The sequence below is a fragment of the Panulirus ornatus genome, chromosome 1 (assembly GCF_036320965.1).
Source record: "Panulirus ornatus isolate Po-2019 chromosome 1, ASM3632096v1, whole genome shotgun sequence".
In the NCBI taxonomy this organism is placed as follows: domain Eukaryota; kingdom Metazoa; phylum Arthropoda; class Malacostraca; order Decapoda; family Palinuridae; genus Panulirus; species Panulirus ornatus.
The window spans coordinates 71,454,199-71,470,551 of record NC_092224.1 but is presented as its reverse complement, the minus strand read 5'-3'; the positions used below and the strand labels follow the sequence as shown (position 1 = coordinate 71,470,551).

Here is a 16,353-nt window from a genome sequence, read left to right as displayed (position 1 = left end):
GCCAAGTGAGGATATACCCTCTAAGGCTCACTCCTCTGTTCTTAACGCTACCTACTTCTGAAACATCTTTTTATTTTCCCTAAAATTTGATGATACTCTTTCACCCCAATTCTCATTTGCCCTCTTTTTCACTTCTTGCACCTTTCTCTTGACCCCTTGCCTCTTTCTTCTATACATCTCCCAGTCATTTGCACTATAGATAATAAATGTATATTATGAATTTTTGCAAATTAATGAGGTTAGGGTTTTCTTTGACTGTTGGAGGTATTTTCTTTCCATACCTAACTGACTTTCCATCTTAGTAAGCTATCATCAGGAACTCATGAAAAATGGCCTCATCTGCACATTTCTAGTCACTAGCTGTTATAAAAGTATGTATGAAATTCATTACATGATCTCAGACTGTTTAATTAACTTTTCTTAAAATCTTGCAGTACTACTTGGAGCTGAATCAGCCTTATCAAGTGGATAATAATGAGAGCAGTTTTCTCAACTTGCTACAAAGTCCTGATTATTCTGCCAAAGTGCATGGCGTACATCCAAATCTTGATGCTGATGGATATGAAATGCCTTTCAGTCCAAGTCCCTTTGGTGTTAATGCTTTACCAGAGGCTGAAATCCAGAATTTACATCCTCAAACTCCACGTCTAACATCCCTCCAAATGGAATTCATTCAGCAGGAAACAGGAATGGATAGTGGAAGCTCAGCTGGAACTTATCTTTCTATGTCTTCACCAACTAGAAAGAATCAGAATGTGTTTAAGTTTGACCATGAAGCTGTGGCATCCATGGCTATGCAAGATAATGAAATACTACAGGAATATTGTGAAGGAATTGAAGAACCTTGTGATGTCTACCTGAATATGGACTCTGGACCAAAAATAAACAGATCTATTAGTCACGAGAGCCAACAAAATACCCCTTTAAGAATCAGCGTGGAGGATGTCTCTGAAATATATACATCTCCAAATCATCAGGATAATGGGAGTTCATGTGTAGCTCTCCGTCACAAAATAATTCGGACAGTGTCAGAAAATGAAAAGCATGACAGTGGTCTTTACAGCCCCACAGCATGTATGCAAACTAATCCCAATTACATGATCATGAACAGCTTCTCAGACACAGATGAAAGTAATTGCCTTACCAAAGAGGATGCACAAGATATGGAAAATTGTCATTTAGACCAACCTCAGTATATAAACTATGATGCTGTGAAATTTACAAGTAAGTCTGTTCCACGTGAATATATGAAAGAGGGCAGGTGTGATGAAGAATATGTCAATCTTCTTCCCTCTGAAGGATGCAGAGGTAGAACTATATCTGAAGCTTCTAGTGGATTAGGATCAATAGCTGAGGAAACTCCACCTGAAAGTAGAGCAAAGCCTGATTACCTTAAATCCCCTGTTATGGGTAGTCCAATAATAGAGGAACCAGTAGCTGCATAAATGCTTTTATATTCATTCCAGAATGTGTTCAGAATTTCTAACTTCTGTTTAAGCCCCAAGTGAATTTCTATACAACAGTATAGAAAAGTTTATGACAGAATCAGTGCCAATTACAAATAACTGCTAACAAAATTTTCCTTATTTTTGTACTGTGTTTTAGTATAAAGAGTGAACATATTTTGTTCGGAGAGTTGAAAATTACTCGAAATGTGTAGTGAAGAATATGAAAGCCATAGACAGGCTTGTTACTTTACTATAGAAAGAAAAGCTGTGCCCCAGCACAGAATGGTGAGAGTAACCACATTAATACAGCACTTAATGCTGTCATGAAGCTCTTTATTGAATTTTAGATTTAATGGAATTTATAGTCTCTATCTTAAAGTTATGTTAAAAGAAAACAGTAATGGTAATGGAAGGAAATAACAGTATTTTGACAGTTATGGTGTATAATGTTTTTCCAGAATCAGTATACTAAACAAGAGTAGAAATTGAACTATGCAAACTTTTTTTCACAAGCACAAGACTTTGTTGAGAGATGATTGCTTTTATGTACAAAAACTGTGAAGTGAAAATGTTCTCTTTTTAATTATAAGCACAACAGAAGAATGCTCAAAACTTGGAAGTTACAGATGTATGACTAAGGATTAACCTGAATATTCCGTGTATGGAAAATATTTATATGCAACCTCTAAGAATTTCTGAGATTTAGCTTGAAGCTGGAAGTAGAGTGAAAAAAACAGACAAGACATTCAAAAAACAATTTATTTAGGAAAGGCTTTGCAGGAGTCACCCTACTGTATATTGGGAAAGTTATGTTGTACAGAAAAGTAATGTAAATGCCATTAGGGTTGATTACCTCATATCTGTGGTACATAGGAAGTTTAACTGCTACTGCATATGAAACTATTGGTATGACAAATGTGAACTTATCCCTGACTTTTAACTACATTTTTAGTAGTTGTTATTTTAAGTCTAGTTTCTCCAGGTAGTATTATGCAATTGAAAAAATACCCCAACACTTTTATACATGTAATTACTTATGTTACAAGAATGATAAATATTTTTATGTACCATATTTTGTGGCACATAAGATGCATTTTTTTTCCAAGAGATTAGCAAAAAGGTGCTTGCTTTTTTAAATATACATTGCAGTGCTCAGCTTTCTGATTAGCCTATGAGTACAATCATTGTCTATCTATCTATCTATATCTCTGACACCAGTTCCAACTGGAACTCCCTCGAAGGGGTGGCCACATTGGCCACAGCAGTAGTCTCCTTAACAAGTGGACTCCAGTGCCGTTTCTTAGCCTTTAGTGCCTCATCTTTAACAGGCCACTGGCAGAGGGCAACTCAAGTGCAGTGTTTGCTGAGGCTCCTACCTAATGTTCTTATTACTACTTCCTAATGTGTCTACCTAATGCTCCTTCCTATTATTACTACTTAATAATTCAACCTGATGCTCCTGCCTAAATGTTCCTCCCTACTACTGCTATCTACATATATGTATATATGTATACATACATATCTATACACATATGTATTCATGTATGTATATACACATACATTATTCAAATTGCATTCTCCTCTCCATGCATCTGGGTTTGATGTAAAAAACAATATTAGTGTGGCAGTCCTCCCATGCTCATCAGGTGTTGAAACTGGATGTCGTAATTCAATAATATAGTAGATGAAGTCCTGTTGATAAATGTGAAGTGATCCATTTATTCAGTGTGATAATCTTCAGTGTAATTAAGCAAAACACAAATCAGTACATGAGAGAAAACGTGTACAGAAATACTTCTCAGGAATGCATGTATAATATTAAGTCTAAAGCTGGCTTCCTTCAGTTTTACTCAGAGTAACACTTTTTAGGAAGGCAGGTAGTACATTTATCAAGGAGCTCTGGTACATATTTGAGTATAGCAATAAATAATTTTGTAAGTAAAACTTTGGTTCATGGTTTAGGAGTTGTATGTTGTATGAGTAACTGTACAGTACCTTCTTGTGTTTGAAATATAATACTGTATGTCCCTATATGTCAACTTAAGAAACTTGAACCTTTACATTTGGTCAAATATTTTTTCCAAAATGTTCTCTACCACTTTTCAGGTGCATCTAATTCTCTAGTGTCTTATTTGCCACAAAATAAGTAATTTTATATTAAAGTACAAATTTTCTACTTAATTTCTAGCAGGTGAGAGTACAATGAGAATACAAAAATCCTCAAAGCAAATTTGTGTTCACTACTCTCATTGTACTTAAGGTAAACATATTTAAGTATCTGGTAAGGCACCAGTACTTTTCAATCACTCCGCTGTTAAAAGCATATTAGTGCTTTACTGTACAGCTGAGGCTGATTCACAAGAGTGCTACAGAATGTTGAAGGTTGAAAAGCACTGCCCTACACAACAGTGTATTGTAAGAAAGTGATTCCTCTTGTCGTAAATGTATAATAGATTTAATCATTAAACTCCTAATGCTAGAATCACTCTTTGTTACCTGTCAAACTCAGTCTTTGGAATATATTGAGAATGCATCCAATATCAAGTCCACAGACATGTGCCTTTATTGGAATAAAATGACATTACATTTACTCAACAGTATGTCACTCAAACAATTAGAGATTAATTTTTTCTCTTCAGAGCAGGAATTCCTGATTATAGTAAGACTGCAGATAGTCCTCAGGAACAGGCTTCAGTAGCAGCATCAGCAGTTACTCCTCATGGTATGTATAAAGATGAACATTTAGCAGTCAAGTGAAGTCCGAGACAACGAAGACTGAAAAAATTTTGATTTTTGAGAACTCTTTATAGCATTAAAGATCAATCTAAGCTTTTTTAAGAAAAATGTGATATCACATTGTGCAGTGGCAGTATCATAACTTGTGAGGTAGGAGGTGCTGCTACCATGGAAAGTAAGGAAGCTCAAAATTGGGAAAAGAATTGTTTCAGCACCTCAAGGGGTACTCTAGTTTTACTGTAGCAGCCAAGTCTTACCCTGCCTTCTCATGGTGACCTCGTCAGTACACCTCTTAGAGGTGAAACAAAAGGTGGAGGTATTGCCCAATTACATCAGGGCACTAGTTTTAGATCTGAGCTAACACCTAAGGTGTACTGTTACTTTTAATTTTGACAATTTTTTAGCCTCACTGCCTCTGGAAACACTGCGCTGGAGTTGCCTTCTGCCAGTGACCTGTCACGGGTGAAACACAAAAGGCTAGGAAGCGGCATTGGAGTCTACCAGTTATGCTGAGGGTTAAAAGAAACTAGAGATTGAGGGTGATGAGAGTGAATGTGAATGGGATGACAGGGGAGAATAAAAGGAGAGATATTGTGGAGAGGTGTAAAAGTTGTAGCATGTATGTGCTAAGGATTGAGAAAACCTATATCATTAGGCAGGGTGTGGAGTGCAAATGGAAATGATGAATGCAAGTTATGGAAGGGCATGGAAGGAGGTGAGGTATGGATGGGAATGAGTGAAAATTATCGGGAAGAGGAAAAGAAGGACGTGTAATTCTGCTATCACCAAGAGTATGAGAGGGTGTTACGGAGCATGGATGGAATGGCTCAAGAATAGAGTGGGTGAAAGGAAAGACTGGGATAGTGGAATATGCATCGTGAATATGAAGACTGTACATGGTAAAGATGAAATGAAGCTTCTCTGGAGGGTTTTGAATGACTGTGTAAATGGTTCAGAGAATGAGAGAAACATTGTCATGTTGGGTTATATGAATGTGAAAGTGGGATGTAATAGAACTGGTGAGATAGTTGGTATATGGGGAGTGCCTGGAGTAAATGAGAATGGAAGCTATCTTGTGGATATTTGTGCTGAAAGGGGATTATTCCTTGCAAACACCTTTTTTTCAGCACAAGATTATCCATAGATATACATGGTTAAGGAGTGATGGAAGAGAACAAAAGGCTTTGATTGACTTATGTGGCAGTGGATGAAAGACTGAGAAAGGCTGTGCTGGATGATGGAGTGAGACTGACCATTTTGCAGTACTTGTGGGGATGAGGATCAGGGAGAAATGGATATATGGTGTAAATAAGAATGGAGAGGTAAAAGTGTTGACAAGGGAAAAATACTGAGTGGAGTAAGAAAGAAAGGTAACTGAAAGCTTAGATGATAGTGCACTGAATGTAGGAATGCATTCATAAGTGAATGAAATGTTAAAATGTTAAGAGAATTACTAATAAAAGGTTGTAAAATCAGTAGTTGGATACAAGGTTGTGATATATAGGAATAAAAAGGACAATGCATGGTGGACAGAAGAGATAAGAAATGCTGTGGAGGAGAAGAAAAAGGCACATGGCAGATTGCTCAATAGGAATGTACCAGAGGAAGCTCAGCAAAGGAGGAGGGAGAATACAAAATACGTTAGTGGAATGTTAAAAAGCTGATAAAGGAAGGCAAAGAGAGTAGATGAAGATTTTGGAAAATAGTTAAGTGAAAAGTTTCAGGATAATAGAAACTATACTAGATGGAGGTGAAATAGGAAACAGGTGGATGTAAGAGTGGAAATGTTGATGTAAGAAGTAAGGAAGGAGAATTGCTAAAACAAAAAGAGGAAGTGAAAGGAAGATGGAAACAGTATTTTGAAGAACTGATGAGTGTGGAAGAAAGGGGGGCAGCAGTTGCTGCATGGTTATGGAGGAGGGTAGGAAGAGGATACAAGTGCAGGGGCCTATAGCAAAGAGGGAGGAAAGAAGGACAATATTGAGGCTGAAAGTATGAAATGCCCTTGGAGTGGATGCGATTACAGCTGAAATGCTGAAGTATGGAGGAGAAAGTGTGATAGAGTGGAGCATGTTGAAGGTTTGTTGAATGAGTTTCATGATAGAGTGGCAGATTAAGGGTTTTGGTTGAGCTGGTGTGCAAAGTGAGAGGGTTAGGGAGAATGGTTTCATGAACAGAAAAGAGGTAGTGAAAGCATTGCAGAAGATGAAAGCCGGCAAGACAGTGGGTTTGATGGTACTGCAGTTGAATTTATTGAAAAAGGGGGTGACTGTGATGTTGAGTGGTTGGTAAGGATATTCATTGTATGTATGGTTCATGGTGAGGTGCTTGAGGATTGGCAGAATGCATGCATAGTGCCATTGTACAGAGGCAAAGGGGATAAAGGTGAATGTTCAGATTACAGAGGTATAAGTTTGTTGAGTATTCCTGGGAGATTATATGGGAGGGTATAGATTGAGAGGGTGAAGGCATGTACAGAGCATCAGATTGGGGAAGAGCAGTGTGGTTTCAGAAGTGGTAGAGGATGTGTGGATCAGGTGTTTGCTTTGAAGAATGTATGTGAGAAATACTTAGAAAAACAAATGGATTTGTATTTAACATTTATGGACCTGGAGAAGCATATGATAGAGTTGATAGAGATGCTCTGTGGAAGGTATCAAGAGTATATGGTGTGGGAGGTAAGTTGCGAGAAGCAGTGAAAAGTGTTTATCGAGGATGTAAGGCATGTGTACGAGTAGGAAGAGAGGGAAGTGATTGGTTCCCAATGAGTGTCGGTTTGTGGCAGGGGTGCATGATGTCTCCGTGGTTGTTGAATTTGTTTATGGATGATGATGTTAGGGAGGTGAATGCAAAAGTTTTGCAGAGGCAAGTATGCAGTCTGTTGTGGATGAGAAGGCTTGGGAAGTGAGTCAGTTGTTGTTCGCTGATGATACAGCGCTGGTGGCTGATTTGGGTGAGAAACTGCAGAAGCTGGTGACTGAGTTTGGTAAAGTGTGTAAAAGAAGAAAGCTGAGAGTAAATGTGAATAAGAGCAAAGTGCCATGAGTTTGGAAACTTTCAAGATGTCCAAATCTCATTGTACAATGCTAACAACTTAGTCAGGTTAGCCTGACTAAGTTGCTGGATCATCCTGTAAGTGATCCCGCTGGGTTCCGGGCTCGAACCTTTACAGGATTTCTGGGCAAGAAGCAATTCTTTCATTGTGAATTTTTTGTTATAATCAAAAGTAACTTCTGTGGCAAAGTCTGGTAACCAGCTCGGCCTAGCGCTTGTGGTGTAGGAAGTGTGGGTCATAATTGGCCGAGCTGCTTGTTTCTGAGAATCTCCTGGCGAGTGTGTTGGCAATGTCCACCGGGTCATTGATTATTTGATCTTGGTGAAGGATTTGCAGAGGAAGTGGCGGCTTGTATCTTCTTTTGATTATATTGATTGTGGACCAGACCTGACTTACTGGTGTGTCCATGTTCACTGTAGAGACAAAGCCACGCCAGGAGTCTCGTTTGGCTTGTTTGATAGTTCTTGCCTGAGCCCTCGCACGTTTGTATGCAACAAAGTTATTATCTGAAGGCTTGTCAAAAATCCTGTCTCTCCTATTGTACTTACGCGGTGCATTTCAGCAATCTGGTGTCCACCAAGGAACTCTATGCTTTGTTGAAATTGTAGAAACCTTAGGTAGAGAGTTGTCTGCAGCCCTCAGTATGGTGGAGGTAACCTTGAGGACTTTAGCATCAATGTTACCACCGGATATATCAAGGACGGCTTGCCTTGTAAATGACACCCAGTCTGCTTTCTTATAATTAAATTTAGGCGGAGACGAGACGGGTTGGTAATAATGTCGCATGAATAAGAAAGATCGGGAAATGGTCACTTCCCAGGGAGTCGTCATAGATACTCCAGGTGATGTCAAGTATATCCGGCGATGACAAGGATAGATCAATTGCCGAGATATTGCCAGTTCGGTCATCTACACAAGTTCCACTACCATCGTTCAGAAGAGGAAGGTTGGCGTTTATCATAAAATCAACCATTTGTTCTCCCCTGGTGTCTGCCCGGATGCTTCCCCACTGATAATGATGAGCACATTGAGGTCTCCTGAAACTACTTTACGGTGAGGCAATTTATTAACAAGCAAATTTAACTCATCATTATCAAGTGCATTGGAACCAGAACAATATAGTGGACAGATGGCCAGGTATATGTTATTAAATTTCACTCTACATGCGACAGCGTCTAGAGTAGAATTTAGTCACTCTTGTGTGAGGTAAACTTTGGTGTACATAGATAGCTACCCCATAACCAGTATTTTTACTTTTAATAGAAGGTCCATCCCCACTACCCTCTAGGGGGGCAGTGGATGGCTTACCTGGGTCCATCCTAGGGGCCTAACCCCAAAGTCTGGGGTGGAAAACCACCCCAGACAGTGGGAAAAAAACTAAGTACCCCACCCAAAAAAAAAAATCAGGCAATTGTTTTATGCAGAAAAAAATTTCAGGGCGGAGCCGGTCGCACAAAGGCCAGGCGGAGTTCTCCTGCGGACACCCGTCAGTGAAATATCAATTTTACATAAAACAACCTTATAAAAGATATTGATGAGCAATAACTTTAAGAATAAAACCTTCAAAACAAAGCAAGGATAGCGACAACGCAGGAATAGCTACGACCTAGCTCTGAAAGACGACGGCACCATTGTACACGTCGTTAGCTGGTACGCGACTGTGCGTTCAGTTTAAGTGCCGGGAGTGTGTTTGGAGGAGCACTTCCCACATGACTACTTCTGTTTTCCCTTTTAGCATGTTAAAGTACAATGATTGGAGGGTTTTTAGCCTCCTGCTCCCGCCCACTTTAATCGCCTTCTATGTGGAAAGTATTCTTTCTCCCCTATCCTCAGGGGTTATATATATATATATATATATATATATATATATATATATATATATATATATATATTACAGAGTATTACTAGGTGACGAATGTCTGAATCAGCATGGTGAACAACCAGTTGGGAGTTTAATATCTAGTCCAACCACCATCTATTTTTTTCATTCTGTCTGGAAGTGAGTCTACAGTGTTATGTAGAAATTGTTGCTGTTTTGTGCAAAAAAATGTTCCTCATTCATCATCAATGGGGTCACCACACCCAGTACCTCTATGCCGGGTTGTTCATTGCATCCCCATGTGATGACTGACCCTGTCTCTGTATTGGGAAGTAGCCTGAAATGGGAGAGTAAATCATAACGGGGAAATAAATCACTGAAGGATTTTTGTTTTTATGAATAAATTTTACTCTATGGTATTTAATAAGATTATGTTAGTCTTAACTGGGACTTTTTAGTGTTAAAATCCACACGGATAATAAAAGCCATACACATTTAAGAATAAGATGGGCACAATCTCAGTTAAATCTTAATACTATATTAACATCTTCCATTACTTATCTTTTTGAGTATGTTCCAAAAATCATATATTTTTCTTAATGTATAAAGACAGACAGAAAAAGCAACATACAAAATAGTTTCAAATGTTTATATTTTTAGAAAATATTACAGCATGAGGAAATACACAGTTACTGCGAATCCAAGTTATCTCAACGAAAACAAGACAATTAAAAATTTTGACCTTAAGAACAGTCAGTTAAATCCACAAGGAAACAGATAATACAAGTCAAGCGCTTTCCTATAATCACATTGTCATAACTGGTATCATGTGACATAATTATACGAAAGCTTAACACTTCTGTTTCCTTATGCATATCTTGTGCACTCGCAATGTCTGTACTTTCGGCGTTAATGAAGTATACATTGCAGGATACATTACTAATAACATAAAACAGTTGCTTATCAAAGAAATTCATAACTCCTATCATTTCATTAGTTTTCATATGGTACCGTTTATCAACTCCATTATCCCATGATGCTACTGGCAACCTTTGCTTTACATACCTGTTTATCCTTTGCTTTACGTATACTGCTACATACTATGATGATCATATGTATAATTGACAGTGTTATTGCTAATAAAAGCAAATGGTTGGCCAAGTGCAGTATGAGATAAAGGTTACTTTGGTTTTCCCCACAGCATTACCTTAACTACCTGTATCAGAGCTTGTAGAACTTTAACTTTATTTATCACGTGTCTGTATAGACATCACTGTCATATTCATAATTACTCTGCTTACTGAGTGAAATAATAGAGGATGAGAGAAACATGCAAGAATTCCCTCCAGTACATGAACAGGTAAGTACAAATAGGTAGAATTTTTTTGTGACCCTATAGCAGATAGAAAATCAATATAGGCAATGAATTCTAACCTGAGGAAAGTTTACGCTCATGTATCCTCTGGTTCTTGCGACTGAACAGACCAAAGCCACACCTGGCCAAGGGTTCCTGTCAGGAGGAAGGGCTGAGAAGGGTGTGAAGAGAGGGAGTGTACCACTTGACTACCCGTATGTTTCAGTCTGTGAATTTTAGAAATACAATAACATTATTCAAATCCTCAGCCTCAAGTTAATTCATTATAATTCATCCTTCATAATGTTGACTAATGTACATGCATTCAAAAATCCATATCTACTATCCACTTACTAACCTCACCCTTAATTAATCCACATAGGTGGAAAAGGCGAATAAAGTAAGAAGAATAAATGTTATAATTTAAGAAAAAAAAAAAAACGTCAAAAATGTGAAAAGTTCATTGTCTGCATAACATCCTAGCTGAAGGACGATCCCAAGCTTCTAGATATCTTTCCGGTTTAGTATAATACCATAGCAGTTTACCTTTATGCTCCTGCTCTTAGATTCTTAGAACGCCTTCTACCAAAGAGTGAACTCAAACAGCACTCACAAACCTAGCCACACCCACTGAGCAGGCCCACATATCAAGGGGTGTGATGACGTGTTTGTGTGAGGAGAGTGCAGGACAATTTAGAAGTAACGGTTCACTGTCTTCAGAATGTAAGTTGCATCCTGGGTATGTGGGGGTCTTCAGCTAAGATGAATCAGTGCTTGTACTGTTGCATATATGGTTGGTGGCCAGAGTATAAATGATAAAGCGTACTAATTAAACAACCATGGAGACATCATGCATCCCTACCGCAAACCAACATTCACTGAGAACCAACCATCACTTTCCTCCCTTCCTTCTCGTACACATGCCTTACATCCTCTATAAAAACTTTTCACAGCTTCTAGCAACTTGCCTTCCAACGATAACATAAGTAATTTCGTGGCCGGCCGGCCGGTTGAGACGGGATGAGATGTGGTTTGTTTGTGAGTCTTGTATCCCCAGTGCAGGGTCGTTTAGGAAGCCAGACATTGTGACTGCGAAAGGTACAGACCATTATAATCGACACCCAAGTGTGTGCAGGTCGCTGTACACTCTAGGTTCATGCCACGGTTAACGAGGTCCCGAAGGCGGTTTGGGATGGCGGGACGGTGGACAGCAAGATGGTGAAGTTATAAAACCATTTTTCCCAGCTATAAGTGATCTCTCCTTTTGACTTTACTGTCTACAGTCTGATCTGTTACCTTCAGATTAACAACTTCCTTCACTATCTACCTGTAGTTTAGAGACCTCTCAGTAGTTAGCCTCCTTTCATTGTAGTACCAACAAACAGCAACCGTTAAAAAAAATTTACACGTTTGAAAAGCTTCAAGGCCAAATTATTTTGCTATTCAGTCCAAATTTAGAGGAAAAACAGCAAATGCCTTTAATACTATAATAAGTTATGGATAAAACAGATAAACTTGCAATAATAAAAGTACTACATAACAGTATTACTATTAAAGCCTAACCTTTGATATGACGGTGAAAAGACTAGTTGGGTTCCGGTAAGACGATCAGCATCATCAGTATTGTTATCCTATTCTGTTAAATCATACATATTGGCCCAGTTGAACAGTTCAATCATGCGTGGTCAAGTTGAAATCTTTGCAGAACTTTCCTCGAAACTGATGATGGAAACGAACGCGGATAATTGCATCCAAGTCAGTTCTCTCAATTACCGCTAAGAAGATTTTGCTTTCCCGCTGAGCTCTTATACTGCAATGCTCTTGACCAGAAAGAGACGGAATCTGAAGGACTTGGCCATCAAAAAAAAAAAAAAAACCAGTTCATGGTTTGTGTATTTTTCTACTGTTTTTCAATAAGATCTTCATTAGAACTGGGAAGGTGAGGTAGAGTGAGGCTTGTGAATGGTACATGATCAACTTGGCTCAGTACCTTACGTGAAGCGAAAGCATTTAATCCTTTGAATATCCCTGTTGCTGCTGAAAGTCTTCTTTCCATTTGATTTATTATACCGGTAATGACGGCGAGTGAGAAATTATGGGGCAATTATAACATTATCATGACAAATGATGGGGCATTAACATCATAACAGAAATGATGGCCAGCGAGAAATAATGATGCCATTGTCTATAGAATTGACATAATACTGAATTTATTTGATAATTTTCAGAATTCGGCCAAATAGTTTTGCTGTTAATTTTTTTTTCTTGTCCATGCAAACCTTATCAAGTCCAAAATTTTGGAATTTGGCCGAATTACCGGCCATCTGGCACCTTGTGGGCATAGTCGTAGGTCTGCCCCTCACCGTGAGGGCTGAGGGAACAGTGAATTGGAATCGTTTATATGGTTATGTGTTGATCCTCTCGGCCATAATACAATGTCCAGGTGATTTTATGTTTTGTCTGTGTTTTGTTTGGTCGTATTTGGAGAGATCTTTGAGTAAACATTATTAAAGTGTGAAACGGATAAGCAGGAGTTGGTTTGTTATGGAGTGGCTTGGTTGGGAAGGGTCTAAGGCTACTGCCAAGAAATGAATGCCATGCAAGTTGAAGTGGGATTGTATTAGGAGAATCTTTGTTTCAATATGTAGGAGTCGAGTGATTGCGGTTGCTTAACAGGATAAACATTTCATTTACAAGGATGAAGGACTAAAGTGCATAAATTAAAGCTCCCTTAGAAAATGTGGTGGTCTAAAAGTTAAAAAGAAGCATTGCATATGGGAATGAAGCCCTCTCTGGCTGACCTTACTAAAACATTATAACTAAGCTAATTTCTCTCTGTCATTTCCTTTATAATTTCCTTCACTAATTTCCAGAGAGCGATGAAGAATATGTGAAAAGGGAGAACGTTATCTCAGAAAGCAAAATGGGTATGTTTGAAGGAATAGTTGTTCCAACAATATTGCCTGGTCTCAAGGCATAGATAGGGTTGTGCGGAGGAGCGTGGATGTGATGTAAATGAAACCTTTGGACAATATGTTGTTGAGGTAGTTTGATCAAGTAAGAAATAAAAGGGCAAGAGAGATGTGTGTAAATAGAGTGTGGTTGAGAGAGCAGAAGAGGGTGTGTTGAAATGGTCTGGACTTATAGAATGTGTGAGGAAAGGTAGACCAAAAGGATATGTGTCATTAGTGGAGAGAACAAAGGGAAGTGGGAGACCAAATTAGAGAGGGAAAGATGGAGTGAAAAAGATTTTGAGCAACTGGGGCCTCAACATGCAGGAGGGTGCAAGGCATCCATGGAATAGAGCAAATTGGAACGATGTAGTAGGAATAGAGCAAACTGGAACGATGTAGTATACTAGGGTCAACGTGCCATCTATGGATTGAACCAGGGCATGTGAAACATCTCAGGAAACCATGGAAAGGTCTTTGGGGCCTGGATGTGGAACAGTGGTTTCAGTGCAATACACATGACAGCTTGTGTATGTATGTGAGTGGCTGTGGCATTTTCTATTGTTTCCTGGTTGTCGTTCAGGGTGGTGCCAGGAATGGATGAAGGCGAGCAAGTATGAATATGTACATGTATATATATGTACATGCATGTGTATATATATATATCTTTCTTTTCTTTCTTTCAAACTATTCGCCATTTCCCATGTTAGCGAGGTAGCGTTAAGAACAGAGGACTGGGCCTTTGAGGGAATACCCTCACCTGGCCCCCTTCTCTGTTCCTTCTTTTGGAAAATTAAAAAAAACAAGAGGGAAGGATTTCCAGCCCCCCCCGCTCCCTCCCCTTTTAGTCGCCTTCTACGACACGCACGGAATACGTGGGAAGTATTCTTTCTCCCCTATCCCCAGGGATATATATGTGTGTGTATGATGACTCCGACTTACGATGGTTCAACTTAGGAAGTTTTGACTTTACGATGGTGAGATATTCAACACTTTATTATAAAATAGTTTTTGTGTTAGATGATTTTGTCCAATTGTATGCTAATGTAAGAGTTCTGAGAAAGTTTAAGGTATGCTAGGCTAATCTATGATGTCTGGTAGGGTAGATGTACAGTATCAAATGTATTTTCTATTCACAATATTTTCAACTTATGAATGGTATCTTGGAATGTAACCCCTTAAGGCTCTGCATATGTGTATTTGAGTGGATTTGTCTTTCTTCATGTTTTCTAGCACTAACTCGCTAACGTGGGAAACAGAGATCAAGTAGGAAAAAAAATTAAATCCTAATTAAAACTAGGATTTTTAGTTATCTAAACTAAGTTGACTTCTTATCAAAACTAAGGTTTTCAGTTAGCTAAACCTACTACGGTTTTTGGTTAATGTAAACCCATTAAGAGACTATAAAGGATCTAAGAGTGAAAGATCCCTCTTATGCTTCAGGGAAGAATGGCAAACTTCCCCAAGACCAGAGAATTGAAAGTTTCTTTCCAGGACTTTTTTGCAAAGGACTTTCAGAAAAAACAGCCAAGCTCAGAAAAAGTTCTTAAGAAGCTCTCTAAGAGATAATAGCAGTATTAGCATGCTCTGTGGTGACAAAGGCTAATGAAGAGCTTTAACAGAAAGCACAAGTCACTTCTAGACATTAGAGTCTTCAAAGGAAGGAAACTGTATTAAAGCCAATCTGTACTGAAAAAAAGTAAAAGTGAAATGTTATGCAAAAGGTTACATGTTAAGTTACCCCCCAAACCTTACCATTAGAATGCCTGAAAAAAAAATCCAGACTTTGGTGAAGGTCCTGCAATTCTAAGGGATAAAAAAAAAAAATAAAAAACCTAGGTGTTATTCAAGGTGTAAAGCATGGATGAAGGAACCTCTATCATGTTGACCCGCTTGAGACTAGAGGGAACTTTTCTAGAAAAATGACCAGGAAAAAAGTTGGTTCTCAGTCCAAAAACTTTTAGTCAAGAACAAATTATTATTAATCTGCTCTTATTTCTAAACCTGGAGAACCTAAATATATCAGAAGCATTAGTTCTGGTGGCACTTATACCTACAGAGATGCTACAAGGGAATGGAAACCAATAGAAAGATCTCTTCTTATCAAAATCTGTATTGGCAATTACTTAGGGGCTGCCTTGCAGGTTAGTACCTGAAATCCAGTAGATTATCTTATTTCTAATACCTAAGGGTAACCCTGTTCCCTACAGAATCATGGTATTTGGTTGAGGTATGAGATTTGCCTCTATTCTTGTAATGGGCTTTGAGAAAAACAAAGCTTTTGGAAAACAGATGCTCCTCTCCCTCTATGTCCTAATTCTCGAAGGACCTCATCTGATTCAGGCATCACCCAAAGGTAATGGAATGGATCTTATGAATGTGGAGGCTTTGACATGGAGACATTTTAGCCTGAGGTGGCATAACCCAGGTTTTGAATCGGTATCACCACGACCACCAAACCACAGCTTTACCATATTATGTACCTAACTCTACTGCAACTCCATCTTTCAGGCACCCTCAAGTTCTAAAAGCCTTAGAAAAGAACCAAAAAAATGAATACACATAATGGGAAGGTGGGAGGGAATTCAATATTTTGATGAAAATAAATGCAGTCCCAGTGATATAACCAAATGAATTCCTCCAATAATAATGTATACACACCATGGTAAAAACTAATAAACAGGGGAAAAAAATAAGCTCTGATGAAAAAGAGGAGCAACACAAGCGAGTTAAGGGTGACATGATACCAACCACTGGTCATTCATAATTCTACTACTGTATTACCATAACATGCTATATAAGGAAAAATATCAGTTTAACTGGTTAAACCACCAAATGCAAACTGCTTCATAAACATAAAACATTTCTGTTACTAGTATTACTTTGGGGGATAATCTAAAACCTCTTACACTGTCTGAACAGAAATGGCTAGTATAGACTCAGTTACAGGAATGTACTAAAACCAGCTAGTCAAAACTAGATCTGCACAG

The 16,353-nt window shown here is 38.5% G+C and overlaps 2 protein-coding genes across 4 annotated transcripts in view; one reads left to right on the top strand and one right to left on the bottom strand.

Moving 5' to 3' along the window:
* Positions 1-3,930, top strand: part of LOC139749540 (vascular endothelial growth factor receptor 3-like) — a 104,298-nt gene extending 100,368 nt beyond the window's left edge. For all 3 annotated transcript variants that reach the window (XM_071663527.1, XM_071663536.1, XM_071663547.1), the window contains one exon: positions 435-3,930. In XM_071663527.1, the coding sequence (XP_071519628.1) occupies positions 435-1,445 (1,011 nt within the window). In that variant the 3' untranslated portion in view covers positions 1,446-3,930. The remainder of the gene's footprint in view (positions 1-434) is intronic.
* Positions 3,931-4,073: 143 nt separating this feature from the next.
* The window catches only part of LOC139749550 (WD repeat domain-containing protein 83), a 64,381-nt gene continuing 52,101 nt past the window's right edge, over positions 4,074-16,353 (bottom strand). The window contains exons 8-9 of the mRNA XM_071663577.1: positions 10,493-10,639; positions 4,074-4,223 (exon numbers count right to left, since the gene is read on the bottom strand). Coding sequence (XP_071519678.1) covers positions 10,510-10,639 — 130 coding nt within the window. The 3' untranslated portion in view covers positions 4,074-4,223; positions 10,493-10,509. The remainder of the gene's footprint in view (positions 4,224-10,492; positions 10,640-16,353) is intronic.